General features: G+C 46.5%; 1 protein-coding gene across 3 annotated transcripts in view; it reads left to right on the plus strand.

Annotated features, from left to right (window-relative positions):
- LOC110495463 (interleukin-1 receptor accessory protein-like 1) overlaps positions 1–24990 on the plus strand; it is a 413831-nt gene that overhangs the window by 254828 nt on the left and 134013 nt on the right. For all 3 annotated transcript variants that reach the window (XM_036982526.1, XM_036982528.1, XM_036982527.1), the window contains exon 6: positions 15383–15457. In XM_036982526.1, coding sequence (XP_036838421.1) covers positions 15383–15457 — 75 coding nt within the window. The remainder of the gene's footprint in view (positions 1–15382; positions 15458–24990) is intronic.

Consider the following 24990-nt stretch of genomic DNA (forward strand, 5'->3'; position numbering starts at 1 on the left):
GGAGTGATGAATCACACTTCACCATCTGGCAGTCTGATGGACGAATCTGAGTTTGCCGGATGCCAGCAGAACGCTACCTGCAACAATGCATGGTGCAAACTGTAAAGTTTGGTGGAGGAGGAATAATGATCAGGGGCTGTTTTTCATGGTTTGGGCTAGGCCCCTTAGTTCCAAAGGGAAATCTTAACACTACAGCATATGTGACATTCTAGATGATTCTGTGCTTCCAACTTTGTGGCAACAGTTTGGGGAAGACCCTTTCCTGTTTCAGCATGACAAAACCCCTGTGCAAAAAGCGAGGTCCATACAGAAATGGTTTGTCTCACCCAACTACACACAATAACCCATATTGACAAAGTGAAAACATGTTTTTAGAAATGTTTGCACATTTGTTGAAAATTAAATATCACATTTACATAAATGTTGAGTCAATACTTTGCAAAAAACACCTTTGGCGGCAATTACAGCTTTGAGTTGTCTTGGGTATGTCTGGATCAGCTTTGAGTTGTCTTGGGTATGTCTGGATCACCTTTGAGTTGTCTTGGGTATGTCTGGATCACCTTTGAGTTGTCTTGGGTATGTCTGGATCAGCTTTGAGTTGTCTTGGGTATGTCTGGATCACCTTTGAGTTGTCTTGGGTATGTCTGGATCAGCTTTGAGTTGTCTTGGGTATGTCTGGATCACCTTTGAGTTGTCTTGGGTATGTCTGGATCAGCTTTGAGTTGTCTTGGGTATGTCTGGATCAGCTTGGAGTTGTCTTGGGTATGTCTGGATCAGCTTTGAGTTGTCTTGGGTATGTCTGGATCACCTTTGAGTTGTCTTGTGTATGTCTGGATCAGCTTTGAGTTGTCTTGGGTATGTCTGGACCACCTTTGAGTTGTCTTGGGTATGTCTGGATCGGCTTTGAGTTGTCTTGGGTATGTCTGGATCAGCTTGGAGTTGTCTTGGGTATGTCTGGATCAGCTTGGAGTTGTCTTGGGTATGTCTGGATCAGCTTGGAGTTGTCTTGGGTATGTCTGGATCAGCTTTGAGTTGTCTTGGGTATGTCTGGATCAGCTTTGCTCATCTGGATTTGGGGATTTTCTCCCATTCTTCCTTGCAGATTTTCTCAAATCTCTGTTCAGTTAGATGAGGAGCGGCAGTGAACAGCAATCTTCAAGGCTTTGGCTGGACCACTCAAGGGCTTTCACATTCTTGCTCTGAAGCCATTCCAGCATTGCTTTGGCTGTATGCTTGGGCTAATTGTTCATTTGTCACATAAATCTTCACCCCATTCTATGGCCATTTGCTTTCTGAAGCAGGTTCTCATTAAGTTAAGGATTTGCCTGTATTTGGCTCCATTCATTGTTCCCTCAATCCTTGCCAGTCTCCCAGTCCCTGCTGCTGAAAAGCATCCCCATATCATGATGCTGCCACCAACATGATTCAAGGTAGGGATGGTGTTAGACAGGTGATGAGCTGTGCTTGGTTTTCTACAGAAATAGCGCTTTGCATTCAGGCCGAAGATTTCATTTTATCTAATCAGACCCCATTTGGCTTATGATCTCAGAGTCTTTCACGTGCATTTTTACAAAATCCAGGCGTGCTGTCATGTGCCTTTTTCTCAAGAGTGGCTTCCGTCTGGCCACTGTACCATAAAGCCCAGATTGGTGAAGTGCTGTAGAGACTGTTGTCTCTCTGACAGGTTCTCCCATTTCTATCAATGAACTCTGTAGTTCTGTCAGAGGGATCATTTGGGTTCTTGGTTGCCTCCCTGACCAAGGTCCTTCTTGCTCAGTTTGGTCTGGGTAGTTCCATATGTTTTCAATTTCCCAATGATGGAGACCCCTATTCTCTTGGAAACTTTCAACACTCTAGAAATTGTTTTATACCCTTCCCCAGATATATGCCTCATCACAATTATATCTCTGAGATCTAGGGACAGTTCCTTGGACTTCATCAAATTAAATCAAATTTTATTGGTCACATACACATTGTTAGCAGATGTTAATGCGAGTGTAGTGAAATGCTTGTGCTTCAAGTTCTGACAGTGCAGTAATATCTAACAAGTAGTCTGACAAGTTCACAACGACTACCTTATACACACAATGTAAGGGGATGGTTTAAGAATATGTACATATAAATACATGGATGTGTGATGGCCGTGCGGCATAGGCAAGCTGCAATAGATGGTATAAAATACAGTATATACATATGAGATGATTAATGTAGGATATGTAAACATTATTAAAGTGGGATTATTTAAAGTAACTAGTGATACCATTATTAAATCTATTTATTAAAGTGGCCAGTGATTTGAGTCTGTATGTTGGCAGCAGCCTCTCTATGTTATTGATGGCTGTTTAACAGCCTGATGGCCTGTTTTTCAGTCTCTTGGTCCCAGCTTTGATGCACCTGTACTGACCTCGCCTTCTGGATGATAGTGGGGTAAACAGGCAGTGGCTCGGGTGGTTGTTGTCCTTGATGATCTTTTTGGCCTTTCTATGATATCGGGTGCTGTAGGTGTCCTCGAGGGCAAGTAGTTTGTAACCCGGTGATGCGTTGTGCATACCACACTACCCTCTGGAGAGCCTTGCGGTTGAGGGCGGTGCAGTTGCCGTACCAGGCGGTGATACAGCCCGACAGGATGGTCTCGATTGTGCATCTGTAAAAGTTTGTGATGGTTTTAGGTGACAAGCCAAATTTCTTCAGCCTCCTGAGATTGAAGAGGCACTGTTGCGCCTTCTTTACCATGCTGTCTGTGTGGGTGGACCATTTCAGTTTGTCTGTGATGTGTACGCCGAGGAACTTAAAACTTTCCACCTTCTCCATTACTGTCCCGTCGATGTGGATAGGGGGGTGGTCCCTTGTTTTGTTGACAAACTTGATGATTGAGTTGGAGGCGTGCATGGCCACGCAGTCATGGTTGAATAGGGAGTACAGGAGAAGGCTGAGAACTCACCCTTGTGGGGCCTGGGGGTGGCCCATCAGAAAGTCCAGGACCCAGTTGCACAGGGTGGGGTCGAGACCCAGGGTCTCAAGCTTAATGATGAGTTTAGAGGGTATTATGGTGTTGAATGCTGAGCTGTAGTCAATTAACAGCATTCTTACATAGGTATTCCTCTAGTCCAGATAGGATAGGGCAGTGTGCAGTGTGATGGCGATTGCATCGTCTGTAGACCTATTGGTACAGTAGGCAAATCGGAGTGGGTCTAGGGTGACTAGTAGGGTGGAGGTGATATGATCCTTGACTCATCTCTTAAAGCACTTCATGATGACTGAATTGAGTGCCAAGGGGTGATAGTCATTTAGTTCAGTCACCTTGCTTTCTTGTGAACAGGAACAATGGTGGCCATCTTGAAGCATGTGGGGATAGCAGACTGGGATAGTTTCTGCTCTGGTATAGTTTCTGCTCTGACTGTCAACTCTGGGACCTTATTTAATCATGTCCAAACAATTGAATTGGCCACAGGTGGACTCCACTCAAGTTGTACTGACATCTCAAGGATGATCAAAGGGAATTGGATTCATCTGAGCTCAATTTGGAGTGTCATAGCAAAGGGGTGTGAATACTTACGTAAATTACATATTTCTGTATTTCATTTTCAATAAATTTGCAAACATAAAAAAAAAAGATGTTTGCAGTTTGTCATGATGGGGTATTGTGTGTAGATAGGTGAGATGTTGAATCAATTTTGAATGCAGGCTTTAACACAACAAAATGTGGAATAAGTCAAGGGGTATGAATACTTTGTGAAGGCACTGTAGGTAGAGCACAATGTGCCCTTTTAAACAATGTGTGAAATTTAAAGTGGTTCCATTTCAGGGACCTTAGAGAGAACTTGGAGGATTATTGAAGGTAATTACATGGAAATGTTTTGCTTCCCCAGTACCTCTCAGGGTACTGAAGCTACAACCCAAATCCCTGTTATTCCGACGTCAAACAGGCCTATTACGTGGGTATTGGTTCAGTATCCATGCCCCTAGTAACTAAACTGCTGATACAACCTCTCTGGGACATGTATCTCATGAGCCTCCTTATAAGGAATGTTTTGTTCATTGTCTGAACTGAAACATCAGTTAAATAATGCAAATATACAGTGCCTTGCGAAAGTATTCGGCCCCCTTGAACTTTGCGACCTTTTGCCACATTTCAGGCTTCAAACATAAAGATATAAAACTGTATTTTTTTGTGAAGAATCAACAACAAGTGGGACACAATCATGAAGTGGAACGACATTTATTGGATATTTCAAACTTTTTTAACAAATCAAAAACTGAAAAATTGGGCGTGCAAAATTATTCAGCCCCCTTAAGTTAATACTTTGTAGCGCCACCTTTTGCTGCGATTACAGCTGTAAGTCGCTTGGGGTATGTCTCTATCAGTTTTGCACATCGAGAGACTGAAATTTTTTCCCATTGCTCCTTGCAAAACAGCTCGAGCTCAGTGAGGTTGGATGGAGAGCATTTGTGAACAGCAGTTTTCAGTTCTTTCCACAGATTCTCGATTGGATTCAGGTCTGGACTTTGACATTCTAACACCTGGATATGTTTATTTTTGACCTATTCCATTGTAGATTTTGCTTTATGTTTTGGATCATTGTCTTGTTGGAAGACAAATCTCCGTCCCAGTCTCAGGTCTTTTGCAGACTCCATCTGGTTTTCTTCCAGAATGGTCCTGTATTTGGCTCCATCCATCTTCCCATCAATTGTAACCATCTTCCCTGTCCCTGCTGAAGAAAAGCAGGCCCAAACCATGATGCTGCCACCACCATGTTTGACAGTGGGGATGGTGTGTTCAGCTGTGTTGCTTTTACGCCAAACATAACGTTTTGCATTGTTGCCAAAAAGTTAAATTTTGGTTTCATCTGACCAATGCACCTTCTTCCACATGTTTGGTGTGTCTCCCAGGTGGCTTGTGGCAAACTTTAAACGACACTTTTTATGGATATCTTTAAGAAATGGCTTTCTTCTTGCCACTCTTCCATAAAGGCCAGATTTGTGCAATATACGACTGATTGTTGTCCTATGGACAGAGTCTCCCACCTCAGCTGTAGATCTCTGCAGTTCATCCAGAGTGATCATGGGCCTCTTGGCTGCATCTCTGATCAGTCTTCTCCTTGTATGAGCTGAAAGTTTAGAGGGACGGCCAGGTCTTGGTAGATTTGCAGTGGTCTGATACTCCTTCCATTTCAATATTATCGCTTGCACAGTGCTCCTTGGGATGTTTAAAGCTTGGGAAATCTTTTTGTATCCAAATCCGGCTTTAAACTTCTTCACAACAGTATCTCGGACCTGCCTGGTGTGTTCCTTGTTCTTCATGATGCTCTCTGCGCTTTTAACGGACCTCTGAGACTATCACAGTGCAGGTGCATTTATACGGAGACTTGATTACACACAGGTGGATTGTATTTATCATCATTAGTCATTTAGGTCAACATTGGATCATTCAGAGATCCTCACTGAACTTCTGGAGAGAGTTTGCTGCACTGAAAGTAAAGGGGCTGAATAATTTTGCACGCCCAATTTTTCAGTTTTTGATTTGTTAAAAAAGTTTGAAATATCCAATAAATGTCGTTCCACTTCATGATTGTGTCCCACTTGTTGTTGATTCTTCACAAAAAAATACAGTTTTATATCTTTATGTTTGAAGCCTGAAATGTGGCAAAAGGTCGCAAAGTTCAAGGGGGCCGAATACTTTCGCAAGGCACTGTATATGTTGGCCTCTTTAAAATATATATTTTTAAATATTTTATCACTTGGTGTTGCTGCTCTTATTGCATGTATTGGTAACACTTCCTATGAATTACCTCATACTTTTACAATTGTTTTATTTAACCTTTATTTAACTAGGTATGTCAGTTAAGAACAAATTCTTATTTACAATGACGGCCAACCAAAAGGTCTCCAGCGGGGACGGGGGCTGGGATTAAAAATAAAATCTAATAAAAAATATAGGACTAAACACACATCACGACAAGAGAGACCTAAGACAACAACACAGCATGGCAGCAACACATGACAACACAGCATAGTAGCAACACAACATGACAACAACATGGTAGCAGCACAACATGGTAGCAGCACAAAACATGGTACAAACATTATTGTGCACAGACAACAGCACAAAGGGCAAGAAGGTAGAGACAACAATGCATCACGCAAAGCAGCAACAACTGTCAGTAAGAGTGTCCATGATTGAGTCTAAGGCATTAAAAACATTAAAACGTGTCGTCATGCACAACTTGTTCTTATATGTTCTTATAAGTGGTCATTAACATCTACAACTACATTCACTTCCTGTTTTTACCACTATCCTCTCAGATCAACATAGAGTGTTGTATCAGGCTGACTCATACCTTAGTGCCTGGAAGAAGCAAGACTCTCAAAACAAAGAGTCTCATTAAAAGGAGATTACATTAAGAGGTATTGCTCATTAGCACTTCCAGGCAGTCTGCTACAGTCCCTGTATGAAACTCCTACCAGTGTGGATGAAAGGCACACAGCTTAGAGTCTCAAATCAAAATGCAATTGAAGTTGTTGCACATTGTCCGGTCAATAGATGACCAGAGACCACCTACGCTGTTGAAGGCTTTGAAGAGCTTCTGTTTGGTCAAAGTCACAAACCTGATGTCTCACTAAACATCACCATGAGAATGGGAAAATTTGAATTGCATACTCCTCGCGTCCTCTCTGCTCTCTCCTTGCCTTCTTCTCAAAACCAATTGGAGGAGAAGTTCAGAGGAGAGGGACCTCTGCCTTTCTCATCCAATGGGTTTTGAGGTGAGGAGAGAGGACGTGAGGAGTATGCAATTGAGATTCTCCCTGTGTCTGTCTGTCACCCACTTCCCAAGCAGCTTTTAATCAAGTGAAAGTATTTGATATTTTCACGTTTTAATCCCATTAATGGATGAGACCTGGAATACTACAGATGAATGTAATTGCAGCCCATTAATGTTCATGAAAATATCGAAATATCTATGTTAAAACTAACGAAAGAATCTCCTGCTTTTTCCTACATCCTCTTTGTTCCAGAAGTTTGTCTACAACCACATACCCTTTGCAAATTCTCACCAAAACCTGAGGGATCCAATTATATCCCAGCAAATGAGATGCTGTGCTGTTCGCTTCTGTTCTGTTCAACTAGCGTTTTCACACCTAACCGGAGCAAGAAGGAGTGATTTCACCATGAGTCTTGTTTTAAAGTGTGCTTCTCTTAGAGGGATCAGCGCTACTCTTGCCTTGGGTCCTCTGATGTACGGCCGCCTTTGGGAGAGCAATTTCCCCTCCAGCTCAATCCTGACATTTGTTAAAGGATACCCCCCAGAGAGCCTGGCTTCCACCCTGCTAATGATTAGTGTTCTGCTGCTACCGGCTGCACAATGTAGGGTTGTAACTGATGGCAACCTCCAAAAGGGGGAGTGGAGGGATACTTCACACTAATGGACCCAAATAGACAGAATTAATGGAAAAGGTTGAAGTAGGAAGAAGGAAAAGGGTTTTAAGAATACATTGCAATCCACCCACCCCCTCAGCATTACCACCACCCATTATTGGAAGCGTGGGGCAGGCACCACTTTACATTCAGCGACGCTAGAAGCTATCTATTCATTTGTTAGGCAGGGCTGGTACAGTGTGATTACAGTGTAGCATTGTTCCTTAGTTCTGTAACAGTTATGGTCTAGCATATTTATATAACTAGCATGTTGGAAGGAGAGAAAGATAGAGAGAGAGAGAGAGAGAGAGAGAGAGAGAGAGAGAGAGAGAGAGAGAAAATATATATAATTACTTGACACATTGAAAATAATTTACAAAAAAACAAAAAAAACGAGCAAACTTGAATGCTATTTGGCCATAAACAGAGAATACACCGTGGCAGGATACCTGAACACTGTGACTGACCCAAAATGAAGGAAAGCTTTGATTATGTACAGACTCAGTGAGCAAAGCCTTGCTATTGAGAAAGGCCACCGTAGGCAGACCTGGCTCTCAAGAGAAGACAGGCTATGTGCTCACTGCCCACAAAATGAGGTGGAAATTGAGCTGCACTTCCTAACCTCATGCCAAATATATGACCATATTAGAGACACATATTTCCCTCAGATTACACAGACCCACAAAGAATTTGAAAACAATTCCAATTTTGATACTCTCCCATATCTATTGGGTGAAATTCCACAGTGTGACATCACAGCAGCAAGATTTGTGACCTGTTGCCACAGGAAAAGGGCAACCAGTGAAGAACAAACACCATTGTAAATACAACCTATATTTATGTTTATTTATTTTCCATTTTTTTACTTTAACTATTTGCACATCATTACAACACTGTATATAGACATAATATGACATGTGAAATGTCATATTCAATGTCAACATGTTTCCCATGCCAATAAAGCCACTTGAATTGAATTGAGAGAGAGAGCGAGAGAGAGAGAGAGAGAGAGAGAGAGAGAGAGAGAGAGAGAGATGTGCAGAGAGAATATATTATTGCAGAGAGAGAGAGACAGAGAGAGAGGGACAGTGAACATATATTATTGCAGAGAAATTTAATATTTGTATTGAGCAAGAAACTGAAACAGTACAGATTGCGTATAGTACTATATACTGAATATTCTACATTTATATATTATCTATGGACTAAGACCATTTTCCCCTACAGATAGCTCTTGAAATTAAAGGTTAACACTTTTCTACAACCAAGAGAATGAATGATGTGGAGTTTCTGCTTGTATCTGAACCAAAACAGTATGCTTTGACAGTTTAACTTTGTGATCAGGCAGATCATGGAGATGGCGCCGATAGAGATGGCAGCTTCGCTTCGAGTCCTTAGGAAACTGTGCAGTATTTTTTTTTATATGTATTTTTTCTTACATTGTTAGCCCAGAAAACCTTAAGTGTTATTACATACAGCCGGGAATAAGTATTGGATATAAGAGAGACGTCAACTTACCAGCACAACCAGCACTGTCACGTTCTGACCTTTATTTCCTTTGTTTTGTCTTTATTTAGTATGGTCAGGGCGTGAGTTGGGATCGGCAGTCTATGTTTGTTTTTCTATGTTTGGTTTCTGTTTTGGCCTAGTATGGTTCTCAATCAGAGGCAGGTGTCGTTAGTTGTCTCTGATTGAGAATCATACATAGGTAGCCTGGGTTTCACTGTTGGTTTGTGGGTGTTTGTTTCCGTGTCAGTGTTTGTCGCCACACGGTACTGTTTCGGTTTCGTTTCTTCACGTTTCTTTTGTTATTTCTTATTCAGTGTTCAGTGCTTTCTTTGATTAACGTTATGGACACTTACAACGCTGCATCTTGTTCCGTTCCTTACTCCTCTTCAGACAAAGAGGAGATCTGCCGTTACACAGCACTACGACCAGGAATACGACTTTCCCAAGCAGATCCTTTGTCTGCACCTCACAGGGCATTTGATCTGATTCCAGAGGCTGACCAAAAACAATGCCAACGGAGGGGAGGGTGCCGAGCGGTCTTCTAGTGAGGCTTTGGATGCGCGCACACCAACCACCGCTTCGGAGATTATTACTTGCTAATGTCCAGTCCCTAGTTAACAAAGTCAACGAAATTAGGACAAGAGTTGCTTTCCAAAGAGATATCCGGGATTGTAACAAACTCTGTTTCACAGAGACATGGCTAGCTGGGGACATGCTGTCGGAGATTGTACAGCCAACAGGATTTTCAGTGCATCGCGCCAACAGGAACAAACATCTCTCTGGTAAGAACAAGGGCGGGGGTGTATGTTTCATGATTAACAATTCATGGTGTAATTGTAACAACATACAAGAACTCAAGTCCTTTTGTTCACATGAATTCCTCACAATCAAATGCCGACCGTATTATCTCCCAAGAGAACTCTCCTCGGTTATCATCACAGCCGTCTACATCCCCCCACAAGCAGATACCAAGACGGCCATCAAGGAACTTCACTGGACTTTACGCAAACTGGAAACCATATATCCTGAGGGACATTTATTGTAGCTGTGGATTTTAACAAAGCTAATCTGAGAACAAGGCTACCTAAATTCCAGCAGCATTTCGATTGCATTACACGAGCGAGTAACACACTCGACCACTGCTACTCTAACTTCCGCAATGCATACAAGGCCCTCCCCCTCCCTCCTTTTGGAAAATCTGACCATGACTCCATCTTCTTGCTCCCCTCCTATAGGCAGAAACTAAAACAGGAAGCGCCCATGCTTAGGTCTATCCAACATTGGTCTGACCAATCGGATTCCACACTTCAAGATTGCTTCGATCACGTGGACTGGGATATGTTCCCAGTACTCGCTCACCGAGTCAGCGGTAAGGAAGTGTATAGGAGATTTTGTACCCACTCTGACTATTAAAACCTTCTCTAACCAGAAACCTTGGATTGATGGTAGCATTCGCGCAATATTGAAAGCACGTACCACCGCATTTAATCATGGCAAGGTGACTGGAAACATGGCCGAATACAAACATTGTAGTTATTCCCTCTGTAAGGCAATCAAACAAACAAGTGTCAGTATAGAGACAAAGTAGAGTCGCAATTCAACGGCTCAGACAGGAAAATTACAAAAGGAAAACCAGCCCTGTTGCAGACATTGACGTCTTACTTCCAGACAAATTAAACAACTTCTTTGCGCACTTTGAGGACAATACAGTGCCACCGACACGTCACGCTACCAAAGACTGTGGGCTCTCCTTCTCCTTGTGGCCAACGTGAGTAAAACATTTAAATGTGGCCTCCCGGGTGGCGCAGTGGTTAAGGGCGCTGTACTACAGCGCCAGCTGTTCCATCAGAGTCCCTGGGTTCGCGCCCAGGCTCTGTCGTAACCGGCCGCGACCGGGAGGTCCATGGGGCAACGCACAATTGGCCTAGCGTCGTCCGGGTTAGAGAGGGATTGGTCGGTAGGGATCTCCTTGTCTCATCGCGCACCAGCGACTCCTGTGGCGGGCCGGGCGCAGTGCGCGCTAGCCAAGGTTGCCAGGTGCACGGTGTAGCGTCCGACACATTGGTGTGGCTGGCTTCCGGGTTGGACGCGTGCTGTGTTAAGAAGCAGTACGGCTGGTTGGGTTGTGTATCGGAGGACGCATGACATTCAGCCTTCGTCTCTCCCGAGCCCGTACGGGAGTTGTAGCAATGAGACAAGATAGTAGCTACTACAACTTCACCATGTTCACCATGTTTCATTGAAATGTACAGCTGTGTGTCATTAACATTATGTTTTCGAATGACATCCTCAAGAGGTAAAATATATAGTGAAACAATAGTGGTCCTAAAGCGGAACCTTGAGGAACACCGACATTTACAGTTGATTTGTCAGAGGACAAACCATTTACAGAGACAAACTAATATCTTTCTGACAGATAAGATCTAATCCAGGCCAGGAATTGTCCGTGTAGACCAATTTGGGTTTCCAATCTCTCCAAAATAATGTGGTGATCGATGGTATCAAAAGTAGCACTAAGGTCTAGGAGCACGAGGACAGATGCAGAGCCTCGGTCTGACGCCATTAAAAGGTATTTTACCACCTTCACAAGTGCAGTCTCAGTGCTATTCAATCAATCCCAGTCTGCTGTCCCCACATGCTTCACGATGACCACCATTCTTCCTGTTCCCAAGAAAGCTAAGGTTACTGAACTAAATTACTATTGCCCCGTAGCACTCACTTCTGTCATCATGAAGTGCTTTGAGAGACTAGTCAAGGATCATATCACCAAAACCCTACTAGTCACCCTAGACCCACTCCAATTTGCTTACCGCCCCAATAGGTGCACAGACGATGCAATCGCCATCACACTGCACACTGAGTACCTATGTAAGAATGCTGTTCATTGCCTACAGCTCAGCATTCAACACCATAGTACCCTCCAAACTCATCATTAAGCTTGAGACCCTGGGTCTCGACCCCGCCCTGGGTCCTGGACTTCCTGACGGGCCGCCCCCAGGGGGTGAATGTCGGAAACAACATCTCCACTCCGCTGAACCTCAACACTGGGGCCCCACAAGAGTGAGTTCTCAGCCCACTCCTCTACTCCCTGTTCACCCATGACTGCATAGCCATGCACGCCTCTAACTCAATCATCAAGTTTGCTGACGACACTACAGTGGTAGGCTTGATCACCAACAACGACGAGACGGCCTACAGGGAGGAGGTGAGAGACAGGGAAGGGTAGTTAGGTAGCTCCAGAACCCTACAGAGACAGGGAAGGGTAGTCAGGTAGCTCCAGAACCCTACAGAGACAGGTATTATGAGGCAGCTAGCTCCAGAATCCTATGGAGATAGGGAAGGTCGTGTAGGTAGGTGGCTCCATCCAGGTCCAGCTACATCTCTAGCCAGTCCCTGAGGATAACCTACAATACAGTACCTACTCTATGTGTGTGTCTGTGTCTGTGGATGTCTGTAGTCATCTCAAAGAAGACATTACAATCAGATAAATCCATAACTGGTTACATCAAAGGTAATGTGTGGTATGAATTTCCTGTTTGAATCTCACCAAGCAGTCCATTATTAATATTCTGCCTCGCAGTCAATACCAATGGATTTAGGAAACTCTGAATACATATTGTGTTTGGCCTTTCATTGGTCAATGTTGAGTCCACTGTGGTACTTCTATGAGTTCTTATCAAAGCAAAGTACTGCTCAGTTTCTCTCTTTCGATTATCAGAGTTATGGTCACCCTCCTGCCAAAACACTGTCCACAGACTTTTTGTACCCTGTTCATGCCTGCCTCATGTTGGGACTAATCATTTTCGGGAACGACTGTGTTTTCTTTTTCATGTCGTGATTAAACAAAATATTCAATGCATATTTCATAAAGAAAAAGGTCATTAACATAATGAGATTTTACGCGAGCGGAGCCCAGCTCTTGCTCCCGCCAGGGAAACATTTCGTGGATCGAGGCTCTAGTTTGAGTTCGTAACTAACGAGTTTTGGTGTCACGATTTGGTCTCGGCTCTCTCTTCGAATGGGGACGGTGTCGTGGTTTGGCTCATTAGTCATGAATTGAGACGGCACCACATTATCACTGCATGATGGAGAGTCATTTCACACAGTCACCAGAGAATAGGCTTTAATGTGTCAATTGAGAACCATTGACTCCCAAATGTCATCCATTTTGCTCCAAAGATGTTATTTTTCACTAAGACTGTGTATGGTACATCAATTACCTTTTTAAGTCCTGCTTTTGTCTCACCAAGATGCAGTTGCAAAGCGGTATGGACCATGCCAAATTGTTGCAACACTGGATAGAAAGACACAGGTATCCCCCCAAATAGATTTAGTGAAGGCTGTTTGTACCTGATGATAAATTAACAGATTCAACTGCTGTTCTTTAATGAGCAAGCAGACCAGACTGGCAACACATACAGGAAACACCACACAGTGTACCTACACCTCTGACTACTACCTACTCTACAGCTGCCGTGTTGTTTTGTGCCAGAATTCATTCCCCTATAAGAGTTTCTCCCTGACCGTTTTCAGACTCAGACTGAGTGTTCATACTCTTACTACTCTTAAAAAAAGTATCTTAGATATGAGGACATTCCAATGCCACTTTGAAGAGGGTGCCCAATTAAGCACTAATGATCATGGGATGGCCCTAAGTGCAGATCTTCTGTTACTTCTCGCTAGGCCTAATTGGGGCTGGTGTATTCCAATGGGGGTCGAAACAGACTGGAAACCAGTATCTTCACAATGGTGAATCATCTGTGACCTCTCATAGCTACAATTTTATCATCGCTGCAGTATCAAACAAGTATTCATTAATTATGCATATCTACAGTAGAACATGGGGGGGGAGAGATAATTGCTGATCAGAAGAAGATTTTACTTGTCTCATAGGAAATATGTTACATAAGAAACCTTCCATTAATGATCAGTTTGAATTCAGGTCTAAGGGAAGACCCAACTAGTTTTGTCATTGCACTAGATTGCTTTTGTCCCTTCTTATAACTGTTATATGTACCGTGCATGTGTTCCTGTGCTGTTTAATGTACAGCTGACCTCTTTAGCTGAAGCATTCGCTGCAGACCCTGACCTTTACATTGTGAATAATGAGCATGATTAGTCATTACTTTTGGTAAATATGACACGTGAAGCTATAGAAGCAGATAAAAAGCCGAACACTCTATTGGACAGAGAACATTAGTTGACAAGAAGGATAACAAGAACAGCTCTTAAATTGACCAACAGCAGCAAGATAATCCTGCAGCAACAGGAAATGTGAATTATTGTGTGGATTATAAAAACATTTAAATTAAAAATGTATATTTTTTTAGAGGGTGATACATTTTTAGTTAGGGCAAATCAAGTCTGCAAACTTTAGAATCCCTTTTAAACCTTGAATACACTACAACTGTTCATTTCCTGCTGTGATCAAATTAAGATTCAACATTCAACCCACTTCCTGGGTTCCTACCTCCTCCTTTGTAAAGCCTATTTATATCGCCTCTGCTTCTTACGGTATACATTGCCACCAGCACCACCACCACCACCAGTTATTTGCCTCTGAGTTAAAGGCTTTGAACAACAATGACAGATAAATACAAATACAGATTTTGGCGATGCCATATGTCGTACCCAAGAGTATGTTTCATTGCAGCGCGAATACATTTTTTAAAGTTTATGGTAAATAGGCTGGCACTTCACAGAATATGGATATTAGATGTATTCTCTTGGTGTAGTCTGAGAATACACGAAGACTAAACCAAACGTAGCCACTTTAAATGCATCCGGAGCGCATGCAAGTTGGAATCCGGGCGGCTGAAAAACGAGCGTCCTGTCAAACGCAGCTTGGTACGATTAAGCTCATCATGACAGGATAGAACTTCCAGTCACACACTACATATTTCCCCTTGTCCTCCCTCTGTTGCTGGCTTGATCCATCTCACTCAACATCGAGGTTGCAGGAAATTCACCAATGGATTATTTATAGGTATTTTGTTCTGCTGTGATGAGTCGTCGCAACAATCTGACATATGTAAATAGCTGCTAAGATATCCGTGAACGGTACTGAAGCCCTTCCCTACATAGCAGGGAATAAACCTGGGGTTTGGGGTAAATACCCATCCAACCTGAATCCGTGTTCACACTGTAGCACAGACAGTCTAGTCACTGACGTGCTTGGATCACAAGGTAGTGAAGCCGCTAGCTGGGATTAAAAACGGTTGCCAGGGTAAAGTTTTGAAGTAGATGGATGTTTGAGGCTTTTGGAGAAGGGGATATCCTTTAACAGTTTCCCTCTGTCTACTGCTTCAGCTTCCATACTGTGTCTGCACTGTGTTCTCCTCTCACTCTTCAACGCTGCGCTCGGGTTTACGAAGACATTTTGATAAGTATATGGCTCAATGGACAAATGTCAGAAGTGTGGAAATGAATTGTAATGTGTGTTTTCTTGTTGTTTTCCAGCCCCTCTGACAGACAAGCCTCCAAAGATCCTGTTCCCCTCAGAAAGCAAACTCAGCATCCTGGAGCTGCAGTTAGGTAAGACACCAGCGGGTTTATGTTCCCAGACAAGCACTGTCTCTGTGTGCTACTTTAACCAAAGATAGGGTCACTATTAGTACCACAGTAATGTTTTACCTTAGTAGATCATTTTCAAGATGGGTAGGCTTTACACTCAGTTTAGCCTGCTGTGAATAGAAAACCACCCAGTGTGGTTGTTACTGAGATTACTGGGACAACTTAAACTGAGTGTACAGAAACGGCTATTTCCATGACATAGACTGACCAGGTGAATCCAGATGGAAGCTATGATCCCGTATTGATGTCACCTGTTAAATCCACTTAAAACAGTGTAGATGAAGCGGAGGAGACAGGGTAAAGAATGATTTTTAAGCCTTGAGACAATTGAGACATGGATTGTGTCTGTGTGCCATTCAGAAGGTGAATGGGCAAGACAAAACAGTTAAGTGCCTTTGAACAGAGTATGGTAGTAGGTGCCAGGAGCACCGGTTTGAGTGTGTCAGTTTCCCGTGTGTATCAAGAATGTCCAGCACCTAAAGGACATCCAGCCAACTTGACACAACTGTGGGAAGTATTGGAGTCGTGTTGTATTCGGTGCATGTGACTAATAAACTTTGATTTGATTTGAGTCAACATGGGCAACTCAGTATATATCACACTACTTGAAATGAAAGATGAAATTGCCAGCGATGCTTTATTTGGAAGGCGAAATCAACTTGGACACAGGGAGCACCTGAGAGCTCTGCAGCGATCCGACATGTTCAATTCTGTATGTTCTCTGAATGGCGAAAAGCATCTGACCTGGTTTACCTCAACATACAACATGGACACGGTCTGTGTTTGATCACCTGGATGATATGGGGAATGAACCTTTCTATCATTTAAATGGGTTGATGTTAGTATTCCTGCTGATGATTGGCCTGGATCGCTACTGGAGTGAATGAGCATGAATGATGCTCTTTAGTGTGCCTAACCAGCCGCTCATCACAGGCATACATGGGATACTTCCTGCCTCGCTGTGATTGGCCCAGAGCACAAGCAGCTGCGGAGGGAGAGAAAATGGGTCATGATGGAGGTATCCCTTTGATGTAAATGTGTCACGGTGATGAACACAGGAGGCGGAGGTACAACGTGGCAATCAGGAAAAGAGGTGCGAGTCATTATGTGGTTTATCAGATAAAATGTTTGGGGATGGAGGGTGATTCTACGCAGTCCATTCACTGACAGTGCTTAGGCCAGAAGTTTATATGCTATACTGAGCAACTAAGGCAGCAGTCAAATCACAGATTAGATTTTTTTTACTTACTCTGACTGAGAAAATTCACAGTGAATTCTGTAGACACCGTTGATCTCCTCTGTATCCAAACATGTTTCAACATGGAAGAGATCAGGTTTTGAACTACAGTGTATCTGGATTGGTGGGGGTCCTGTTTTCATGCTCACCCATGCTTTCATATGGTTTCCCAGTCACATATTCATAATACATGTGGGGGAGCCTGTTTGAAGTTCCAGCTATACAAAATCCTGTCACTTACTCTCATCGTCGCGGTAACATGTTCATGTCACCACCTCAGAAAGGGTAGTAAGTCAGGGGGTAGAAAGTGGAGAGAGGGGTTGGAGAGGGAAGGAGAGGGGGTGGAGAGGGGAGAGAGGGGGTGGAGAGGAGAGAGAGGGGAGAGAGGGGTTGGAGAGGGAAGTGAAGGGGTAGAAAGTGGAGAGAGGGGAGTGAAGGGGTAGAGAGGGGAGGGTGGGAGAGGGTATAGAGGGGAGGTTGGGAGTGGGGTTGGAGAGGGGAGTGAGAGGGGGTAGAGAGGGGAAAGAGGGTAGAGAGGGGAGAGAGGGGGTAGAGAGGGTGTAGAGGGGAGGGGGTGGAGAGGGGGTGGACGGGGAGAGAGGGGGTAGAGGGGGTATAGAGAGGGTGCAGAGTGAAGAGAGTGGGTGGAGAGAGGGAATGGAGAGGGGAGAGGGGATGTATAGGAGGTGGAGAGAGGGGGTGGAGAGGGGAGAGAGTGGATGGAGAGGGGAAAGAGAGGGAGTGGAGAGAGGGGATGGAGGGGGTGGAGAGGGGATAGAGAGAAGAGAGAGGGGAATGTTTAATATTAATTCCCTCATAAAATATATAAACATAAATGGTTACAGTTGACAGTTAATTTGGTGAGCACGAGAGGAGGAAGAGAAGAGAGGAGGAGGGATGGAGAAAGGGAAAAATAGAGAGAGGAGTGAGGGAGAGAGAGAGTAGGAGTGAAGGAGGGAAGGAAGGATGATGAGAGATGGAGGAAACGAGAGGAGAGTAATGGAGAAATGACAGAAGAGACAGCAGGGAGGAAGGGAGAGGAGAGATGGAGAAAGAGGAGAAGGAGATGGAGGAGGACAGGAGATGAAAAGAGAGGGAGCCATAAACTGCAGGCCCAAATTAATCAACACCTATTTTTTCTCTTACCATTTCACAATCGATTCCCTAATAGTTATTTAATTAAAATGTGTTGTATAAATGCTTGCAGTGGCCCTGGGTGGGCAGCATTACTGTGTCTCCTCAAGGCCCACCCAGCAGAACAAATCAGATACCTCATTGTGTCGGTGAGTCTGTTATACCATTAGATGCATTATGTTCACAGTGTTGCATTGTGGGACTGTATCCTCCTCGCTAGCGCACTCTAGGTGTGTTATCATGAGAGATTTCGTTAGCAGAGGAAAATTGTGAACCTGTATTGACCTTTGGCAGCCTAAAGAAGTGATGACATGTTTGCCTGCTAATGTAAATAACATCTCACTCTGTCTAAAAGTAGACCAAACAAAAAGTCATGTGTTTCACCTTGGTCCTGATCTGGTGTCTGTATTTTCCCAAGGATGGATGTTTCATAATGCTTTTATCATAATGCTCTTAATGTAGTCAGTGAGTACAACACTGTACAGTACCTTCTATCCAAAGAGAACTCAGAGTGACTCAGAGTCCCCATTTAGGAGCACTCCCCCACCCCCACCCCTTCATAAAGAGCAGCACCCTCCCACACCCCACCCCCACCCCTTCATAAAGAGGGGCACCCTCCCACTCCCCCACCCCCACCCCTTCATAAAGAGCAGCACCCTCCCACACCCCACCCCCACCCCTTAAAAAAGGGCAGCACCCTCCCACACCCCACCCCCACCCCTTCATAAAGAGGGGCACCCTCCCACTCCCCCACACCTACCCCTTCATAAAGAGGGGCACCCTCCCACTCCCCCACACCTACCCCTTCATAAAGAGGAGCAGCCTCCCACTCCCCCACACCTACCCCTTCATAAAGAGGAGCACCCTCCCACTCCCCCACACCTACTCCTTCATAAAGAGGAGCAGCCTCCCACTCCCCCACCCCCACCCCTTCATAAAGAGGAGCAGCCTCCCACTCCCCCACACCTACCCCTTCATAAAGAGGGGCACCCTCCCACTCCCCCACACCTACTCCTTCATAAAGAGGAGCAGCCTCCCACTCCCCCACCCCCACCCCTTCATAAAGAATAAAGAGGGGCACCCTCCAACTCCCCCACCCCCACCCCTTCATAAAGAGGGGCAGCCTCCCACTCCCCCACCCCCACCCCTTCATAAAGAGGAGCACCCTCCCACCCCCCACCCCTTCATAAAGAGCGGCACCCTCCCACCCCACCCCTTCATAAAGAGGAGCACACTCTCTCCCCCTCCCCCACCCCTTCATAAAAAGCAGCACCCTCCCACTCCCCCACCCCCACCCCTTCATAAAGAGCAGCACCCTTCATAAAGAGCAGCACCCCTCCCACTCCCCCACCCCTTCATAAAGAGGTCCACCCTCCAACTCCAACTCCCCCACCCCCACCCCTTCATAAAGAGGAGCACCCTACCACCCCACCCACCCCTTCATAAAGAGGTGCACCCTACCACCCCCCCACCCCTTCATAAAGAGGAGCACCCTACCACCCCCCCACCCCTTCATAAAGAGGCGCACCCTCCCACCCCCACCCCTTCATAAAGAGGAGCACCCTCCCACTCCCCCACCCCTTCATAAAGAGGAGCACCCTACCACCCCACCTTCATAAAGAGGAGCACCCTCCCACCCCCCCACCCCCACCCCTTCATAAAGAGCAGCGCCCTCCAACTCCCCACCCCTTCATAAAGACGAGCACCCTCCCACTCCCCCACCCCTTCATGAAGAGGAGCACCCTCCCACCCCCACCCCATCTTAAAGAGGAGCACCCTCCCACCCCCACCCCTTCATATAGAGGAGCATCCTCCCCACCCCTTCATAAAGAGGAGCACCCTCCCACCCCCCCACCCCCTGCCATTCATAAAGGGGAGCACCCTCCCACTCCCCCACACCTTCATAAAGAGGAGCACCCTCCCACCGCCCCACCCCTTCATAAAGAGGAGCACCCTCCCACCCCCACCTCTTCATAAAGAGGGGCACCCTCCCACTCCCCCACCCCTTCATAAAGAGGAGCACCCTCCCACTCCCCCACCCCTTCATAAAGAGGAGCACCCTCCCACCCCTGCCCCTTCAAAAAGAGGAGCACCCTCCCACCCCTACCCCCCCATTAAGAGGAGCACCCCCCCACTTCCCCTCCCCTTCATAAAGAGGAGCACCCTACCACCCCCCCCACCCCTTCAAAAAGAGGAGCACCCTCCCACCCCCGCCCCTTCATAAAGAGGAACACCTTCCCACCCCCTTCCCTTCATAAAGAGGAGCACCCTCTCAGTCCCCCACCCCTTCATAAAGAGGAGCACCCTCCCACCCCCACCCCTTCATAAAGAGGAGCACCTTCCCACCCCCACCCCTTCTTACAGAGGAGCACCCCCCCACTCCCCCACCCCTTCACTAAGAGGAGCACCCCCCCACCCCTTCATAAAGAGGAGCACCCCCCCACTCCCCCACCCCTTCATAAAGAGGAGCACCTTCCCACCCCCTTCCCTTCATAAAGAGGAGCACCCTCCCACCCCCACCCCTTCTTACAGAGGAGCACCCTCTCACTCCCCCACCCCTTCATAAAGAGGAGCGCCCTCCCACCCCCACCCCTTCATAAAGAGGAGCACCCTCCCACCCCCACCCCTTCTTACAGAGGAGCACCCTCCCACCCCCACCCCTTCATAAAGAGCAGCACCCCTCCACCCCCACCTCACCGCTTCATAAAGAGCAGCACCCTCCCCCACCGCTTCATAAAGAGCAGCACCCCACCCACCCCTTCATAAAGAGCAGCACCCTCCCCCACCCCTTCATAAAGAGCAGCACCCTCCCCCACCCCTTCATAAAGAGCAGCACCCTCCCCCACCCCTTCATAAAGAGCAGCACCCCACCTCACCGCTTCATAAAGAGCAGCACCCTCCCCCACCCCTTCATAAAGAGCAGCACCCTCCCCCACCGCTTCATAAAGAGCAGCACCCCACCCACCCCTTCATAAAGAGCAGCACCCTCCCCCACCCCTTCATAAAGAGCAGCACCCTCCCCCACCCCTTCATAAAGAGCAGCACCCTCCCCCACCGCTTCATAAAGAGCAGCACCCTCCCCCACCGCTTCATAAAGAGCAGCACCCCACCCACCCCTTCATAAAGAGCAGCACCCTCCCCCACCCCTTCATAAAGAACAGCACCCTCCCCCACCGCTTCATAAAGAGCAGCACCCCACCCACCCCTTCATAAAGAGCAGCCCCCTCCCCCACCCCTTCATAAAGAGGAGCACCCCCCCACCCCCACCCCTTCATAAAGAGCAGCACCCTCCCCCAACCTTCATAAAGAGGAGCACACTATCTCCCCCTCCCCCACCCCTTCATAAAGAGCAGCACCCTCCCACCCCCCACCCCCACCCCCACCCCTTCATAAAGAACAGCACCCTCCCCCACCGCTTCATAAAGAGCAGCACCCCACCCACCCCTTCATAAAGAGCAGCCCCCTCCCCCACCCCTTCATAAAGAGGAGCACTCTCCCACCCCACCCCTTCATAAAGAGGAGCACCCTCTCACTCCCCCACCCCTTCATAAAGAGGAGCACTCTCCCTCCCCCACCCCTTCATAAAGAGGAGCAACCCCCACCCCCACCCCCACCCCTTCATAAAGAGCAGCACCCTCCCATCCCCACCCCTTCATAAAGAGGAGCACCCTCTCACTCCTCCACCCCTTCATAAAGAGGAGCACCCTCCCCCACCCCTTCATAAAGAGGAGCACCCTCCCCCACCCCTTCATAAAGAGGAGCACCCTCCCCCACCGCTTCATAAAGAGCAGCACCCCCCCCCCCACCCCCGTCCCTTCATAAAGAGCAGCACCCTCCCCCACCCCTTCATAAAGAGGAGCACCCTCCCCCACCCCTTCATAAAGAGGAGCACCCTCCTCCACCCCTTCATAAAGAGCAGCACCCTCCCCCACCCCTTCATAAAGAGCAGCACCCTCCCCCACCCCTACATAAAGAGGAGCACCCTCCCCCACGACTTCATAAAGAGCAGCACCCCCCCACCCCACCCCCGTCCCTTCATAAAGAGCAGCACCCTCCTCCACCCCTTCATAAAGAGGAGCACCCTCCCCCACCCCTTCATAAAGAGGAGCACCCTCCCCCACCGCTTCATGAAGAGCAGCACCCCTCCCCCCACCCCCGTCCCTTCATAAAGAGCAGCACCCTCCCCCACCCCTTCATAAAGAGGAGCACCCTCCCAATCCCCCAACCCTTCATAAAGAGGAGCACCGCCCCCCACCCCCACCCCTTCATAAAGAGGAGCACACTCCCACTACCTCACCCGTTCTTAAAGAGGGAAACAGTAATTCCCTCTGCTAAAGTTTGCACAGTGCCTCACTGAATGTAATGGTAAACGATGCTCCTTACTGTCCTCCAAACCCAGTAGATGTGATCACTCTTGTGGAAAATAATTAGTCTTGCATTATTACGGTGGCTGGACTGGCGCCCATCAGCACACAAGGGCAACAAGGATCTCATCTTTCACCTCCATCCCCCATCTCCTCCCCCTCCTCTCCTTTTTTACCACCATGCCCCCATCTCCTCCCCCTCCTCTCCTCCTTCACCACCATCCCCTCATCTCCTCCCTCCTTCTCTCCTCCTTCACCACCATCCCCTCATCTCCTCCCCATCCTCTCCTCTTTCACCTGCATCCTCCACCTCCTCCCCATCCTCTCCTTCTTCAACACCATCCTCCATCTCCTCCCCATCCTCTCCTCCTTCACCACCATCCCCCATCTCCTCCCCATCCTCTCCTCCTTCACCACCATGCCCCCATCTCCTCCCCATCCTCTCCTCCTTCACCACCATCCCCCATCTCCTCCCCATCCTCTCCTCCTTCACCACCATCTTCCATCTCCTCCCCCCTTCTCTCTGCTCCCTCAGTGTAAGAGAGGAAGGTCTCCTCAGAGATAACAATGCAGCCTCTGCTGGGTCAGTGACAGAGAGAGGAGCTAGCTTGCCTCAGACACACACACACACACACACACACACACACACACACACACACACACACACACACACACACACACACACACACACACACACACACACACACACACAGCTGGTCATTTCTAAATGATGTTGGTCCTTTGTGGAGCTGACTAGGTGGGTGACATCCTCTGGTCTCATTGTCCTCCACCAGGCTGACATTTCATCTGTGTCTGATGGAATTTAGGCCTGTGTCAGTCACACCAGAACAAACAGCGACCACTCAACCAGGCCAGCTGTGTTGCCTGTGTGTTGGTCTCCCAAATGGCACCCTATTCCCATTGTAGTGCACTACTTTAGACCAGAGCCCCTCCTCTCTCTCTAAGCACTGGTCAAAAGGAGTCCACTGTAGAAGGACTAGGGTGTCATTTGGGAGACCAACACACAGGCAACACAGCTGGCCTGGTTGAGTGGTCGCTGTGTGTTCTGGTCTGACTGACACAGGCCTCACTTCCATCAAAAAGGAGAAAAAGGAGGAGAGGAAGGGGAGGAGATGGGGTGTCATTTGGCCTAGCAAAATGTCATTGAAAAGACGGCTATGCCCGGCAGTCTACGTTCAGTTTTGAAAGTTGAAAAGACATATTTTTCATGTCATTTAGGTTTGGATAGAACTTCAATTATTTATTTTTTCAATGTACTTGCAGGCTATACATATAGACGCAGTATAGAAAATTGGTCTATGAACAATTTGATTAACAATCGTACATCACTTCAGTATTTACACACAGTATTTATTTACATCATTCACGGACTAATTGTCTTTATTCCACTACTGAAGAAGCATGACTCTAATAATCTTATTTCATATTTTGAGCATCCAGCTTGACAAAAGATACATGCTGCATTATTTCGTGCCTCAATATTAAGTGAATTAATGGTGCAACCAACTGATTAATTGTTTTACAATTATATTGTGTACAGATAATGGAGTAAACAGTCTTATATTTTGGGTTGGACATTGCATCCTATTCTTACTCTTTAAATCAATGGCATCAACATCCTGCAAGACCAATTAACCCAATCAACCGACCAATCAACCGACCAATCAACCGACCAATCAACCGACCAATCAACCGACCAATCAACCGGATCTTGCAAAACAAATGAACAAATATATGCAAAAGCAACACATATCTTGGTCCATGTTAGTATGAAATACAGTATAAATTCAGTATGTATCTTCCACTATGTCAAAAGTGTGTATGGTATGTACGTTTATTAACACTTGGCATTAGGTTTTGATGTAGGAAAGTCACATTGTGCTCGCATTACGTTCAGATCTGCCATGATGGGCATTGAATTTAACGTAGTCTCAACGCAAATCAGGCATAGGCAATGTAAAGGGATGGGGTAATTTGGGGGGCGTGGCTTTCTGATATTTATTCATTTATATTTTATTCATAAATATTTTCCCAGCATGCATTACAGCAGCTCTGACAGGGGGAAAGACATCAGGGTCGTGATCATTAGGCAACAAACAGAAGAAAATAGCGAGACTACACATCAATCAAATGTATTTATTAAACCATTTTTACATCAGCCGATGTCACAAAGTGCTATATAGAAACCCAGCCTACAACCCCAAACAGCAAACAATACAGATGTAGAAGCACGGTGGCAAGGAAAAACTCCCTAGAAAGGCAGGAACCTAGGAAGAAACCTAGAGAGGAACCAGGCTCTGAGGGGTGGCCAGTCCTCTTCTGGCTATGCCGGGTGGAGATTATAACAGTACATGGCCAAGATGTTCAAATGTTCATAGATGACCAGCAGGGTCAAATAATAATCATCACAGTGGTTGTAGAGGGTGCAACAGTGTCAGCACCTCAGGAGTAAATGTCAGTTGGCTTTTCGTAGCCGATCATTCAGAGTTAGAGACAGCAGGTGCGGTAGAGAGAGCGAGTCTAAAACAGCAGGTCTGTGACATGTAGCACATCCGGTGAACAGGTCAGTGTTCCATAGCCGCAGGCAGAACAGTTGAAACTGGAGCAGCAGCACGGCCAGGTGGACTGGGGACAGCAAGGAGTCATCAGGCCAGGTAGTCCTGAGACATGGTCCTAGGGCTCTGGTCCTCCGAGAGAAGAGAAGGAGAAAGAAAGAAAGAGAGAAAGACTTAAATTAA

The sequence above is a fragment of the Oncorhynchus mykiss genome, chromosome 7 (genome assembly GCF_013265735.2).
Source record: "Oncorhynchus mykiss isolate Arlee chromosome 7, USDA_OmykA_1.1, whole genome shotgun sequence".
Taxonomy (NCBI): Eukaryota; Metazoa; Chordata; class Actinopteri; order Salmoniformes; family Salmonidae; genus Oncorhynchus; species Oncorhynchus mykiss.